The sequence below is a fragment of the Ambystoma mexicanum genome, chromosome 2q (assembly GCF_040938575.1).
Source record: "Ambystoma mexicanum isolate Mex_15411 chromosome 2q, UKY_AmexF1_1, whole genome shotgun sequence".
In the NCBI taxonomy this organism is placed as follows: Eukaryota; Metazoa; Chordata; class Amphibia; order Caudata; family Ambystomatidae; genus Ambystoma; species Ambystoma mexicanum.
The window spans coordinates 396,485,507-396,501,830 of NC_090924.1; the positions used below are offsets into that span (position 1 = coordinate 396,485,507).

Consider the following 16,324-nt stretch of genomic DNA (forward strand, 5'->3'; position numbering starts at 1 on the left):
TGATTCACGAGTCATACCCCGCATCCCTCTCTCGGGCATTTGTGGGGCACTTAGGAAGTGGCTAGTCTAGTGCTTTAATACCTATACATTTTTTCTCGGGGCGCTTTAATGACAACATAATTTTTCCTCCGATCCTGCGTCATGGAAATAGTCATAGCCGCTGGGAGCTCACACCCTGGACAAATCGGATCCTGCCACACAGGCAATGCAGTTTGTCTGCTGAGACCAGCTTTGTCAAGTGGCAAGACCACCATAAATTGGGGGTTGCTTTGGTGGCTTGTGAAAACCCATACTCTGCAGTGCCCCTACCATACTTACAATTACAAAATGGAAAGAAGTTTATTTGTGGGGCAATCTCCCGACCTAGGAGTTGAACCTTTATGAAAAAAGTCCTAGTCTTGGGCACAATCTGTGCTCCCTTACCAGAACTACTGTCAAAATCTGCCCAAACCACCACTGTCACTGGTTAATTTACCTGTCACTCAAAGGATGGTCCGCCCAGTTTATATAACCTTGCCAATGCATCCCCCTGCAGGGAAGTATGCTGAGCACAGACAAGCAGCTGGCCAGTGGAATGCTGTTACGTCACTGCCCAATCGAGGAGGGGAGAGGAACGTAACCCTCTACTCACTAGTAGCCACTCCTAAAGAGAAGTAACTGCAGACAATACAAAACCGTAGACTGCTACGAACCCCAATTTGAGCAAGGTGTTACATATGGACTGTCCTGCTTAAAAAGCAGCACAAGGAAATACTTTGGAAACTGGTAACCATACACTGCAGAGGTTGCTCTATGTGAAAATATCGAAAACGCTGCAACATTTTTGAAATGTTTTATTTTAACCCCAGTTCACCGCATAACTGTGCCCCACCCATAACCCCCATTATTATCAACTTAACCCATCCCCCCACATTTATATGCAGTGAAAAATCGGCTTTTCTTCGATTCGCAGTGACGGTCTGCAATATTTGGTAGTAATACCGCAGAGGTCTGCTATTCTGGTTTCTGGCTGAAGTGAATCCTCTTTTGCAGTGAGCAGTGCTGCGGCCATGTTGGCAATGCCTCTCTTTTAAGCACATACAAACCGGAGAACATGCATTGGTTGCCTTTAAAATGTCCTTTTTAATTGCATTTTGTCCTTGAGCACTGTTGGAAGGAATGCTGCAGATGGCTTGGATTACACTGCATCGGTCGCCTGCACATTTAAGTGCTGAGTGCGGGGTTTGAGAGACCATGTGAGCATGTTATGTTGGCTTCAACGCATGTCGCTTTATCAGGTGCTTCCAGTATGGTCTACAAAGTGGTTCTGTTTTCACTTGAAAATGGAGAGAGGCTAGTGTTGGAAGTACTTTAAACTACAACATGAGTCGCTTGACAATGAAATCACATTGATGTATCTGTGGGTTGTTGTTGTAGGTGTGAGCAAGTCTCGTGGCATATGTGAGGATATGATATGATTACAATATGAGTATTGATAGTTATGCTACTATTGCATAATTAAATATACACACACACTATAGATCTAGTGCATGGCTGTGTGGGTTTGGAATGGTTCTTGATGCTGGGTTCCAATGCACTCATTAGTAATCCGTTCTGGAATAAACTCTCCCCCCCCCCCCCCATCCCTCAACCCCCCCCCCCCCCTCTAAATCTCCTAGGCGGGACTTGGGGGTGGCGTGTATTATTTGCACACGCACTAAAATAGTATTCGTGTCCATGTCTGCCTTAAGGAAATGGACCGTTGGGCAGCTGCTGATTTCGCCTGGATTACTCTCCAAACTTGGAGCGAGGATCCTTCCTTGCATATGTGTCTAGGTGTTGCCTGGCACAGGCACACATGAGGAGAAAATGAGGGTCCGAATTCTAGTGTGTGTTAGCTTTTCGGTGGTGCGGTTCTGTTTATGGCTAGAATAGAACTGGAAAGACCGCCAGCTGACTGAGTGTGCGGGTTACTTCGTCTGTATTCCCATTATCCCAGATGGACCTTGGCTTGGTTTTTACCAGGTGGTTTTCACAGCTGTAGCTGGGGCAGTGTGCAATGATGGGGCCTGTCTGCCGCTTCACCTACAGGTGGAGAATTGCCAAGTCTAGCTAGTAGCCACAATGAGCACCGCTTGGGAGACATTTCGGAATGTACCCACCCCCTTCACGACGCAGTTGCCCAGTCATGAAGGTCCCTATTGGAGAAGGGCCATGAAATGCTTTCCAAAGAAAATAAATTCTGCTTTAATATTGATTTCATCTGTCGTTTCTCTTTTCATCCCCCACCCATTTCCTTTCCTTTCACAATCTTTTTTTGCTTTTTGAATTAATTTTCTGTTGATTTCAATACGTTTTTCACCTTCGGTTTGTCCTATTCATTTTTGATCACTTTCATTCTCCGTGGTTTTCTTGGTTGCATTTCCTTAATTATTCTTTTTTTGTTGTTTGTTTCCCCCTTTTATTCTTTCTGAACATTTTATTTGTTTGCTTCGTTTTTCATATTTGCTGTTTCTTTGCTCTCCCTCTGCTCTTTCTTGTTCTTTAACCTATTCTTTCTCCCACTTTTCTGTCTGTTGCCTTTGCGCCTTTTACTTTGTTTCAACTGCTGCCCCCCTCCATTATCCCTCTCTGCCTCCTGGCTTCTTTTCTCCTTCCTTGACACAGAAATAGTCCACGAGGATCTGAAGATCGGTTCTGATGGCGAGAGTGACCAAGCCTCTGGGACCTCTTCAGATGAGGTCCAATCTCCGGTCCGTGTCCGAATGCGTCACAATCCAGTGCGGAAGATTTCAAATGAGGTAAGCGAGGACATTTTATAATGACTGTTGCAGCACGTTTTGAAAACTGCTTTTTCCCCATTAGCTAGCCCCCCTGTAGAGTCTGAAGGAAGAACAGCCTACAAACGAAAGCTCTAGCTTTATCCTCTTTCCCCTGCACTGCTGAATGGTGCCTACAGTGTCTCCTGCTTTGCAAATAATCGGTGCTCTGTTTCCCTTTTCTATTCATTGCAATCTCAGTGCTGCCAGTTTGCCCATCTGCACCGCCGGTTGTAACGGCCTGGGCCAACCCGCTGGAGCTGCTTGGGAACAGCGGATGCATTGTCTCCCTTGGCTCTTTTCACTGTTCCGGCACTGCTGCACTGTAATCTGCTTCAACCCCTGCTCGGACGCTGCATAGTTTGTGAGCCCCTCTAGTATCATTGTTAATGAAACGACATGCACCCTGACCCTGCAAACGCACCCTCAGCGTGCCCGAAAGAAAGGGATTAAGGATCAGTGCACGCCCTATTGAATAAAGCACACACTCCGTCATGTATCCATGGAAGTAGTTGCGACTCTATATGGAACTGTTTAATAGACCGTAAAATGTACACACTTTCTTGAAGCATAGAGTACAGCAAACCATGTAAAATTGTGAGATTTTATGGGGTCTTGTAACGTGCACTGTTGCCACTTGCGTGGCCTCTTGGCGCTCTGGCAGATCTGCAATGGAAGGAGGGTTGGGGGTTTTGTTAGTGGGATTGAGAGGGAGAAGAGCAAGGGAGCTTTGCTGTGCTCTTGTAAGCTTCATTTCGGCAAAACCGGTCACTGAGCGCCGGTGCATTTTCAGTTGCATTCGTCATGTGGTGTTGAGGTATAATTGTGCTTGGTTTAGTTTCATATTGGGTGTGGTGAAGGGTATTCGGTTTGTGGTGCCGTAGAAGTATGGTTGTGTTTAGTTCAGAGTTTGTGTATGTAGAATGGAGAGTTTTTAGTGCAGTTAGTTGGGAGGAACACATTTGCCAACACCAACAATCCATCTAAGTGTGATACATTTCCTACCCTATATATTTGTTTCATGGGCTTACTGTTAAGCGGAAAACCTGTGCAGTTCCCTCTGGGACCACTGCAAAAGATTTAGGCTTACAGGTGTTGGCGGTAAACCCACTTGGTAGCTGTCTGTACCACACAGATTCACCTGGTAGCTATGGCTGAGCAGTCAGACCTCTCTCAAGAAAAGTTAGGCAGTATGTGGAGTATACAAAATAGGGCAATTTACACAGTAGAACAAGCAATTTATAACAACACATCTATGAAAAACACTCTGGCACTAATACGGCAAACAACTTCAATTACAATTACTATAAGTAAATCAATCCCCCTAACAATAGTTCGACAAGTCTAGGTTCAACGGCACCACTTATTTGCAGACAGAGGCAAATGCTTTAACCTAGATGGCACTCTAGTATTCGTTAGGATGGGAGAGAAAAGGCAGGGGGTATGAAATCAACTCAGTACCAACACTTTTACGAACAAATGCAAGGCAAGTAAGGCAGGGTCTACGGTAGATCACAAAGTTCAGAGGCCAGGCCCACTCAGAGAGAGGCAAGGCGATATGTCCCAAAAAGTATCACAGCGGAAATGCACTTCGAGTCTTTGTCGCAAATTGTTATAGAAAGATTGGACCAGTTCAGAACAGGAAGTTAAGAAAGCTTGGAGGCGACCCAATGGAGAGGCGAGAATTAAGACGCCTCACGCTAACCGTCACAAGGGAAGCCGGGTGGACACGGTACCTTGTATGTGGAGAGGCAGCTCCGGCGGGGGCAGTTGTTCCTGGTGGTGGATGCAAGTCGGGGCTTTGCCAAGAGAAGAGATAATCTCGTCGAAGGAAAGTTGAAGATCGTTGCACCACCAGGGACGAGACCAGCCGCGGAGTGCTCCGTCACAAGGCACCACCTTTTGGTCACGGTATGGGCTAGTGGCTATCCGGTTGCCGGGGTGCTCAGCACGGGCAATTCGACCACTACGCCCTGGAAGCGAAGAAAAAGCAAAGGGGACTGGTTGTGCCCACCAGTCAGGGGAAGAAGACTCTCCGGCGAGGAGATCTCCTCTGTCGTCGGGAAGTGGTGAGTCGGTTCAGCAGGGCTCCACCGGAGGTGTCGTCGTTGCAGGTCGGCTCAGCTTTACCCTCGTCGGATTCTTAGGTCCTGTGGCGACTTCTGAAGATCCAGTCCCAAAAGCCCTGCTTTTATGCAGAAAACCCCCATTCATTCAGCCTAGCTGTCAATCAAAACACGCTAAGTGGTGAGCGGGGTGGCTCACCACTTGGGCCAATCACACCAGAGTGCGACTTGAGTTGGCAAGGCAACTCAGTCCAGGGTGCCTAAACCCCCTCCCACGCCCCCTGTGGTACCCAGACAGAATGGCACCACTTTGGAGGGATTCTGTGTAGAAGGAATTAACCACATTCATGTCCAAGAGTGGGAGAAAAGAGTCTCACTCTTGGCAGGATGGAAAAAACAAACTCCAGAAATCCAGCAAAGCTGCTGGCGGACTCACTAGGTTAGGAAATTCAGCCTAAACAGAGAATTCTCCCTAACACTTACCAATGAAAGTGCAAAGAGCATCTAGAGAAAATTAAACATTGAATTGTCTTTAATTGTAGCAAAACTTAATACAACCTGTGGTTTCCCTCTTTGCTAATCTCAAGATGTCCACTTCCAGTCTGTGATAGCCAAACTATTCCCATAAATTGATCACCTGCTGTATTTTTAGATAATTGACCTTATCCTCTCATGCAGGCTTGGCGAGGCGTAGCCTAACCTTCTGCACTCCGTATAGCCAATGCTAACTCCTTGTGCACTCCGAAGCATACTCAGAACTTACCATTGTCTATTATTTTTTTTATTTAGAAACAATTGTTTTAGTTGATACAATTAACTTTTTCAATTATGACATGTCAATTCAATTCCAGATGTATAAACACATATATTGCTATATAAGAGATGTATAAAGAGAACAATTACAAGAATAGCACTCCGATAACTAGCATATTAAATGGATTACCAATCATCAAACAATTAGACAATCATGGTTTGAGAGCTTAAATTCGAGTATAGAATAAATCTGACCATATCAATGATCAGGGAATTTCTAGATGCATTAAAAACTTCAAACCACATTTGATCTCTAGTTAAAAGTTGTCTATCCTTAACATATTTATAAAATGTCCTTATTTCAGATAATTGTGTACATTCAGTAATAAGATTACTGTTTTTGGTTTATCAAGATTACAAAATCTACAAGTAGTACAGATTGAATTATCTTTGGAGTACACAGAGCCATTTTAATTTTAGTAGATAATAAATTTAGCCTAAAGCGCAAAAAGGTATTCGCATATAGTCTGTCAGGGAATATTTTGAGATAGTTAGGTATGTCATTGAGGGGTTCTATTATAAATGCTCCAGATTTAAAAGCTGCATAAGATTGACATTTTTCTCGTGTAAGAATCCAATCCTATTTGTATAATTTGAGTTTTGCTTTGTGAGGGAAAGCCAAAAGTAAATCATGCAAGATATTTGCATTGTTTAAAATGTCGAGGCAATAATATTTTCCATTTCGAAAGAGAGGTTGGATTCTCCTTTTCTATAAGGTTTTTTAATACAGGGAACATGTTTCTCGAGGAAGTAGTTGAAAGTAAAATGTTTCTGTATAGTGAGATCATTGCCCATGAGACAGCTACCTTTAAATATATCAGCCCAAATTCATACCGACTAAGGGCTATCGGAATACTTAGAGGAACAGGTAGAATAGTTTTCGAGAAAATGCTTTCAAGAAAGCCCCAATTAACAGGTTTCTTCATGATTTGAGACTGACTACGATAAGTAATTATTGGCATGACTTTCTGTAAGTAGAACATCCTAGCAGGTAACCAAGAAAAGGCACCATATTTTTTCTGTAAGGACTTTGCTTGTATAGCTAGGAGTCTCATTCTCAGAACAAGCTTCTCTTTGTAGGGTTTTTCAAGAAAATCTAAATTAATGTTAACCCCTAGGTATTTGTATTGATTTATTTTGAGTGGATTTCCGCTAGAATTCAATTAAAATTCAACAGTTTTTTCCGTAAGTGATGAAAAATTAAAATATTATATTTTTTAGTGATTTCAAGCTTATTCCCGTTCGCATAGGAAGCTAAAGCCGATAACTTCCTCTGAAGACCCAGTGGCGTCCTATCAAAGAGAACCAAGTCATTGGCGTAAAATAAGTACGGTATATAATGTGTTCCGAGTCAGAGTGAAAAGGAGTGAACATTATTTAGAGCGTAAAAGTCACTAATATAAAAGTTAAAAAGTATAGACGTAAATCCCTGCTTTAGGCCCGAGTTTGGTGGATGACTGAGTTAGATAATAGACCATCAGTAGAAAGTTTAATTTTAATGCTAGTATTAGAATAAATTGATGAATTAGGTAAAAAATATAATCAGGACAGTTAAGATTCAATAGTTTATTCCATAAAACTGATTGAGATGTAGAATCGAACACTTGTTTAAAATCAATTAAAGCCACATACACCGGTTGCTTATTTTGTATAGCTTGGTTTTTAATAGCTGAAATTAATGAGGTGCCAATCTCAGAAACAAATCCTGATTGACGAATATCTGTTGGATTATTTGCATTAAGCCATCTCATAAAATCATGAATTATAAGCCTTGCTAACATTTTACCTGGCACGTCTAGGAGTGCAATAGGGCGATAATTGACTAGATTTAATTGATCGCCCTTTTTAAAAATAGGGAATATAATGGCCTTTTGCCAAGATGTTAGTGCACGGTACAAATGTCCTTTAACATTATCACCACCGGAGTGGTCCCCTGGCGCTCTGGCGGCTCTGCAAGAGGAGGGGAGGTTGAGTTAGTGGGAGGAAGCAGGAAAAGTGCAAGAGAGCAATGATGTGCTGTTGGCGGCCTCAGCCCGGTGGGTCCGTTGGCTGGGCCTGGGGTGTTTGCGGCCGGTAGTCGTGTACTGTTGTGCAAGACTATGTGTGTTTTTGTTTTGTTGTTGCAATGTAGTGCAGTTTGTGCGGTTTGTTGTGCTGTAGGTTTTGGTTGTGTTTCGTTTGGAGTTTGAGAGGTGTATGCAGAATGGCAGAATTTTCTTTGATTTGGTTACTTTGGAACAAATTGAGAACAAGACCTCAGCCCAGGCCTTGGGATTTTCTTTTTATAATAGCGTTTGTTAACATATCCGGGCCTGGGGCTCATGAACTTTTCAATTTTTTTAATTATCATTAAGATATCCAAAGTATCGAATTTAAGTTCAGCTAGGTCTGCAAGTTCGATATTTAAGTTGGGTGAGATTTCACCGGGCTTCATAAGTAGTTTTTGAAAGTGAGTTGTCCATGACAATTCGTCAATACTATTCAATTGTGTGGACTATGGGCATTTGGGGGAACGCAATTTATTATCTTCCATATTTCACCAGCTGATTTAGTTAATAAGCCTCTAATCATTAATTGGGCATCCTTTTTGTTTTTGTGCAGCAAAAACCTGCTTAATTCTGTTTCAATATTTGTTTTTTAATTCCCTTTTAACCCTGTCATTTGATTTAAAGGGTAGTGATCTTCTAGATTTGCGGAGTTCAGATTTCAAGGTATAGACTTCAAAATTCCAAAAATGTTTATGGAGAAAAGTAGGTTTAGACTAAAACGAATTAGTTTGTGCTGTCATTTGAATAAAATCATTATAATATATCTGATCTCCTATTCTTTATTGCTGATGTAAGAGAGCTACATGCCGTGATGTCCATTTGAGGTGGTTGCCCACACTATTTAGGTCCATCATACCTTTTATAGTATAAAGGAGTTTCTACCAAGTGCGGAAGGCAGCGAGTTTCAAGTAGATTGTGATCACTTTCACATGTAGGAATGACTTGAAACACCACTATGAGCCTATTTGCATTTTCAGATATAAAGACATAATCTAAAGTTGAGCAGGAAGAGCCTCTAGACCAGTGGTCTTCAAACTTTTTTGGCCAGGGCCCCCCTGAGCAAAATTTGGGCAGGTCGGGACCCCCCAGAAATGCCAAATGGACAGTATATATTGTGCGCCATCACCTGCTCCCATCAAAGTCGCTGGGCTCCCTCATCCCACTCCTACCCAGTCGCTGGTCTCTCCCCACCCCATCACACACCCAGGGCTCTCCCCACTCTGCTCCCATCACTATCCCATGGTTCCCGCCCATTGTGCTCCCACCATAGTCCCTCGGTTCCCCCATCCCGTTCCCAACACAGCCTGAGGGCCAGTGGCAGCTGGTGAATCTTTTTTAAGTGGAGGGGCATTAAGGGGAGGTTCGGGGGGGTTTCCCCCTGTGAATTTTTTTTTAAATAATAGGTTAAAATGTTGCATTGTAGAGCATACTTTTAACAGAAAATGGGTAAATAGCCAAACAGTTTGCAATTGTTGCTGGGAGTCCAGGGGGCAGGCATTGATATTTTATTTCTATCGCGCTCGTACACAAGTGTTTCAGAGCGTGACAAGGCAAGGGAGGGGAACAGAGGAGAATAAAACAGCGATCTTACTAGGCCCAGTGACATTGAGAACGCGCAAGTGTGAGGGGAAAAGTGCATGGAAGGGGGGAGAAGTGGAAAGTGCGAAGCAGAGGAGAAACAGATAAATAACAATAAATAAATAATAAAGGCAACAAACAGTGGTAGTGCAGCCAGCAATTTGCAAGTGCTACGTTTAAGGCAGCAGACAGGGTAGGTCTGATAAGTGCAGGAAGAAAGATGGTTCTCCTCAAGTTTTAGAGTGGCAGGGTGCTGTTCCAGAGGGAGGCCCCAGCCGAAGACGGAGATCTACCCCCAGCTCGTTTCTTTGATAAACGACTGACCCTGAGGGAGTTGGAGGTAGAGGAGTGAAGAGCTCGAGAGGGGAGGTATTTGCGGAGGAATAGCTGAAGGTATTTTGGACCGAGGCCCCAGAAAGCCTTGTGGACAAGGCAGAGGGTTTTGAATGATAGATGTCCGGTAAAAAGATACCATCCCTGTCCCCTGGGCCCCACTGGTCCTAACACAATGAACATGATTATGTGTATATGCAAGGCGCTGCACATTCATACAGCAATCACTCTATCATTCACATGAGCATCCATCACCATACACTCACTCATAACGCATCCATACACATGTTTAAATAAAAACAATGAACATAAACGTACCTTCTGCATTGGCCTGTGTGTGGGTGCTGCTCCAGCTGCTCTGTCCGTATGTGCGAGGAGGCGCAGGAGCTCCCCCTCGGACATACAGACATGCAGTGCCCCAGCCAGCATTTCCAATGAGCTATGCAATGCTGGCGAAGCAAAACGCCCCAGCACTTGCATGGCTCAGTGAGCATGTGCGGCTGGGGAACTAAACTGAACTGTCAAAGGGAAACAGTGTTTCCCTTTGACAGTTCAGCCAGCCCAGGAGCACTCCATTAGCTGGATAAAGCAGCTGAGGGAGTGCTCACTGTTTCACTGGGCTGGCTCCTTAGCTCCTCCATAATGGGTGAGGGGCCACTATGCAGTTAGTAATGTTGACCATTGTTGCTGAATATATCACAATTTACTTACATTTTAACACAAAGCACCCCTTTGGGTACTATTGAAACAGTGGGCTTCATAACTACTCTGGCGGTAGCTGTGCCGGTAAAACCGGCACGGCTGCCACTGGAGTTGCATCCGGGTCTGGCACCCGCGAATGGGCAATTACTAGGTCATGTCGAGTTAGGCGGACATGATAATTGCCCTTTCGAAGGTGCCGGTAGATCCCCATTCCCATTTGAGCCCCATATGGCTCAAATGGGAAGGGGGAGCTCGGATGCACCGGCACCGTTAATAACGGTGCTGGTGCATCCGACGAGCTGAGGTCAGACCTGGCGGGGGCTGTCAAGCACCCACGAGCACAACTCTTACTATGGCGGAACGGTAGCAACGGTGCCGGTAGCTTACCAGCACCGTTGTTACTGGTCCGCCATAGTAGTAATGAGGCCCAGTCTGTGACTAAAGGAATGAATATCCATTTACAACTGTGGGCCACTTTTTCATTGTTGCCTGAGACAGTTTCATGCTTCAGCCCGCCCATGTGGGCCACCCCTGCCCATTTCTTCCAATCGAAAAAAAAAAAAAAAATCTTTTTTCATGCTGAGCTCTCAGGGCCCCCCTGGGATGCACCCGCGGACCCCTAGGGGGTCGCGACCCACAGTTTAAATACCACTGCTCTAGACCAAGTTTTGGCTTGGGAGGAATATAATTCGAGAAGATTCCATTCAGCATTGTAAATTGTCTTGTTTTCATTAAAGTTTACCATTTATCTGCTCTAGTGTTGGTCGTAGTAATGGAAACCTGGTATAGATTCATATTAAAGTCGCCTAAAATTATGGTGTTGACGATGCTAGAATCCAATAGAACTTGATCCAGTATGTTTTCAATTTGATCAATAAAGTCACTTACGGTCAGTGGCGCCGGGTTCCAGTAGTTGTTTATAATCATTGTCGCTGGGAAAAATTGATGATTTGTGTTATTAGTGCGTATAGTTACAGGTTGGATCCCAGAATCGGGACTCACCCATGGTTCAATAATCAATCGTGAATCGTATCTTGCAGCTATCAAAAGCCCTGCAGCAGGTCTGTCCTTTGAGGCTTTGGAGACAGCTACTGTGGTTAATTGGTGATCAGGCCAAATAGGGGGAAGTCATCATCCATGTTTCCAGCAGAGCAACAGGATCATATTTATTTAATAATCAAGGTATGGAGGACAGAAGATGCGAAAAGCCACGAGTATTCCATGAAATTATAGTGCACGCGTGTTGATCCAGGGGGGATTGTTAATGGTTTTTTAGTTCTTTAGCTCTTGCGTGTGATACCCAGCTCCATTTAGATTCTAAAGCCTGGGTAGGACATCGAGAAGAACCGTTACAATTGCAGCAGGGATTGGCTCCTATATTCAGATTAGTATGTTGCTTTGGAGCCTGGTTATCATGAGGAGGATTCAATATTATGGGCTTTGAAGAAATGACTTCGGTCAGAAGACCTTTTTCAAAAAGAAGCTGTCTTTGTTGCCACACACAGTTTTTGATTATTAGAGAGGAGATATTTACATCCTCAATATCCTGATGAGCCGGGATTGGGTAATTTACCCTTTTGAGATCGGATTAATTGATATGCCTTAGTTGAGGGATCGCTTGAAATATTGTCAACAAAGTTGATCTGTTTAGATAGGGATCAGAGTAGACTCTGTCAATCATGGTGAATCTTAGTATTTCATCTTTCAGATTCTCACCTAGAGTTTCACTTTGGTTATTCGTGATACTTGGTTGGGAGATTCAATTTGCATGTTCTAGATTGGGCTGACTTGGTATGGGCTCATTTACAAAAATCACTTTGTCAGAAGTGTCGGATGAAGCCCGAAATTCACTCGCCAAAAGTGCATTCTTAGGTGGGGAGCCTTTTAAGAAGGGAACTCTTCTAACAAGTTCCTTCGGTTTTTGCTAGTGCTAAAATCGGAGAGTTTGTTTTTTGACCAACGTATTCATAAGTTGCTCATTAGTAATAGAATTGTTTACCATTTCAATACCATTTGTCAACAGTTAGAGATTAAGGAATAACATTAGATGCCTTACCTTGGAATGACTCCACACTTATGGTAGGAGGGCACACCTCAATACATGCGACTTCTAGGCTCGTTTCATTGTTATTCAGAGGCGAAATCACAGGTTAAGGCGCTTCACCAGAGATGTTAGATACACTTTTTTTTTTTTTTTTTTTTTTTTTTTAGTATAGGTTGATTTTTTTAGGGGTTTTTTGGTTTTTATTTTTGTTGCCATTATTTAATGATACATTTTGATCAGAGTCTAGTTCAGATGTTCTCTTTCTGTTCCTGTTTCGTTTTCTTCGCTTGTTTTGTGAGGGTCAAAAAAAGATGTCATAAAGATGAAGATCAACATTTGATTTCTCAGGAACAGTAGATTCAGCCATTGAGGGGGAGTTATTGATTTCCATAGGGGAGGGAATTGGTCCAGGAGAAGTTGTTAGAGCCAACGTCCTCATGTATGGCCTCCGTCTCACCTGGTAGGATGTCATTCAAGGAAGGTATATTTGAAGTGGAAGGCACATTTGGAGACAGTTTCAACAGTTGTTTACATCATAGATGGTAAATGAAAGACAAGCCAATCGTTTTTTTTTATTTCTTTTTTTTTTAATTATTATTTTTGGTCCAGGTTATAGTCCAGGCTTCCTGTGATGAGGCTCTTTAATCCAACAATTCAAACAATATAGTCAATGTAAAAATCGTTGTATTGATGGCAGTTAAGGCAGATTCCAGGGCAGGGTTAGTTATTGCTGGAAATCCAAAGGAAGGCCGTGGCATTGGTTTTGCAAAAGATAAAGGAGCAGATGCCGCTGACTCAGGAGAGGAAATAATATCATCTGGACAATCCGTGGAGAAAAGTTCAGGAGAATTTGATGATCTAGATTCTCTGAGATGAGGTAATGTGTCGTTCTTATTTTCATTACTCAAGGTGTATAGACCTAGACATTGCTTGAGTAGAGTGGGCCACTGGAATAAGTGGATTAGGTAGAATATTTGGTGCACAACCTTCCAAGTTTACAGGCATATGATAGGGCCTGTTTAAAATTTGAGAGTAAAGAACTGGAAAAGAGGGTGGGATTATTAAAGAGGGAGGCTCCCTCGAGAAGCTAGGTTGACACGTAGGTGTATGAAAACTTTCATCAGCGGGAGATAAAGCTTGCTCAGGGACACAATCATGCATAGTTTTATCAGAAAGGAGTTCGGTGCTATCATGTCGGGAATAAAAGAGGGGACATTTAAAGGACATTTTTCCGAAGTTTGTATCTGAAAGAGTACTGAAGTTTGAGTGGTGAGACCGCCCAGAAGCGGAGACACATGGAAACCTGGCCGAATATGAACAGGAAGCTGTGGTGCAAAATAGGGCGGGGGATGAGGCATACCAGAAGTTAATCTGTTCATGCCTGGACGGGAATCCATTGCTTATGGAGCCCTACGCACATGGAGCTAGGTTAATGAAAACAGAAGGGCCGGACTTCAACCCAGCAGAAGCCTCCAAACCTGGGTGGACAGATGGTCACAGCGCTCAGGCAGAATGAAGGAAAATCAAACGCACGGCTGCAGTGTACCGCGGCGGGCAGCCACAGGAGGTCAACCTTTGCAAAGTTAATTAGTCAAGATGGCAAAAAGGACGTAAGTCGCCAGCTTTAACGTGGGTACAAAAGTCAAGTCAGACACAATCAACAGATGAAAAAAACTGAAGACTGCTACGTTTCAGTATTAGACAAAAGAAAACCATGCAAATCCATTTGAATAAGGCTCCCAGCGACACAGCAGACAGTACTTGTCGAGTACTTGCTCGCTGTGCACGCGAGATCCTCACTTTACGGCCAGCAGTAAAAAAGGGGTGTGGCTAAAACAAAAAGCAAAAACAAAGAGTTGTTAGCGTCACACGCTAACTATAAATGTTGATATCTTTGTATCCCAGACGCTGGATGTTTGTAGTCAAGTCTTTCTTAACCCAAAGCTGGTGAGGAGAGATTGCGGAAGACAGGAATCTGGTAGAGGCTCAAGCTGGGGCTCCAGCAGGACAGCAGACAGTACTTGTTGAGTACTTGCTCGCTGTGCACGCGTGAGGTCCTCATTTTATGGCCAGCAGTAAAAAAGGGGCGTGGCCAAAGCTGGTGAGGAGAGATTGCCGAAGACAGGAATCGGGTAGGGGCTCAAGCAGGAGCGACAGCAGGTCAGCAGACAGTACTTTCTATTATAACGAGTGCTGACCACAACCAACTGGTACACTTGGAGCACATAATTAGGTTAGCTTTTAGTCTACTCAGAGTGTATTCTGAAATGTTAGTCAACAAAGCATCAGGATGAGCTAGGAGCTCCTACTCTTCCCCCGCTAGGCTGCCTGCTTTGAATGATTAACGTGAACATTAATGCCCACACCAAGAAGCAAATGGATCTGGCAGACAATCCCATTACCAAGTAAGTCACGCAGGTCAAGACCACACATACACATTGGCCGATATGCCAGAGGTTGTTCTAAACTACTCTTATTTGCTGTCCCGCTGATGGCTACCATGGATGTGGACGAGCTGAAAAACCTTTCACCGACTCTGATAAGATAATTAACTTGCAGTGGAGAATAATAATGATGGTGGAAAGGAAGTTTGATTACTGGCTGGAGAAATTGCAGGGCGGGCCGGCAGGATTGCTCGGGGGCACTGCACCCGTCTTGGGGACAGGAACAAGACATCTCTGAGCAACATGGGTTCCATATCTAGTTCCACGGTTAGGGGTTGGAGTCCGGCGTGAAGCACAACATAATCTGTTTAATTTTTTAATTTTAAACTGCAGGCTATATACCCTGATTAAAGAGATTGAGTCAGGTCAATGACCTGAAAATTCAGGGTCATATCAATGTTGGGCGAAAGGGGAGCAGGAGGGGTGCCCTGAATGCACTAGTTGTGAATGCCCTCGGGAAAACGCCTCTCTAATTCTGTTATTTGACATGCAGATATTGATTATGCCTGCAGAGCTCGAAAATGTAACCAAGGGAGGGTATCTGTGACAGATTATACTTCTCCTTACTGAGATTTTTAAAGAAGCCATACCAAGGGCAGTCGGGGAAAGGGGACTGTTCAAATGGTGGCCCTCACCAGTACTAGTTTTCTCTGATTTCTCAAAAGATGGGGTGAAGGAAATAAAACTTGGGACAGCTGGTTTCAGCATGCTTGTTTCTCCTCGATGGAGTGAGCATTTTATAAGGTCGCACTCTGGCTGTGGAGGAGCTGCCCGTGAACTTTGTAGCATCTGAAATACTTGATTACTGAGCACCTCCTTTTGTGCTTTCAACCTCTGGTCCGGGCTTTGAATTCAGCATCTGTTTTGATATGTGAATAGACTGAGTTCACTGATTGTAAAACCAGGATTCTGTGATTTCTATGTCTGGAATAAATGGTTTTTGGTTTCTAAATACTTCTATTTGTCAAAATGTCACCTGGCCTCTTGTCACCACAGTGGCTTGGGTTCGACTATTAGGCAGACTTGAAGAGTATTTAATTACAGTGATGTGGACTTTAAGTGTAAGGCTTAACTCGCACCATTATCTGTTCTTCTTTGAACCTGCAGACCCCAATTTTTACATAAGAGTTACTATTTTAGGATTCTAGGGCCACTTTTTGGGGCCCCTCAACATCTTGCTTTTTTCCTCTTGTGTTTTTTTTTTTTGGATCTCCGATTTCCTTTTTGGTGGCAATAGCTGAAGCTCTCCTGACATTACATCCCTTTATGCCTTAATTCCTTAATTGAGAAATTTTGTATAGTTTTGGCCCCAAGTTGATTTTATCACCCCACACAGGTTTTGGGTACGAGGTTGGTGGCAGCAAGACTTTAGTTTTAGCTTTGCCAAGGGTGCAAGCGATTTTGCCACATTGGTTGCCCATCATACTTTATATGTATATATATTATCATTTTTCGAATCCTTCTCTTTTTCATTTCGTGTTTCTGGGCTTCCTTTATG

At 43.6% G+C, this 16,324-nt stretch overlaps 1 protein-coding gene across 5 annotated transcripts in view; it reads left to right on the plus strand.

Annotated features, from left to right (window-relative positions):
• LOC138569439 (cyclin-dependent kinase 16-like) overlaps positions 1-16,324 on the plus strand; it is a 381,119-nt gene that overhangs the window by 125,884 nt on the left and 238,911 nt on the right. For all 5 annotated transcript variants that reach the window (XM_069647411.1, XM_069647410.1, XM_069647413.1 and 2 more), the window contains one exon: positions 2,647-2,780. In XM_069647411.1, coding sequence (XP_069503512.1) covers positions 2,647-2,780 — 134 coding nt within the window. The remainder of the gene's footprint in view (positions 1-2,646; positions 2,781-16,324) is intronic.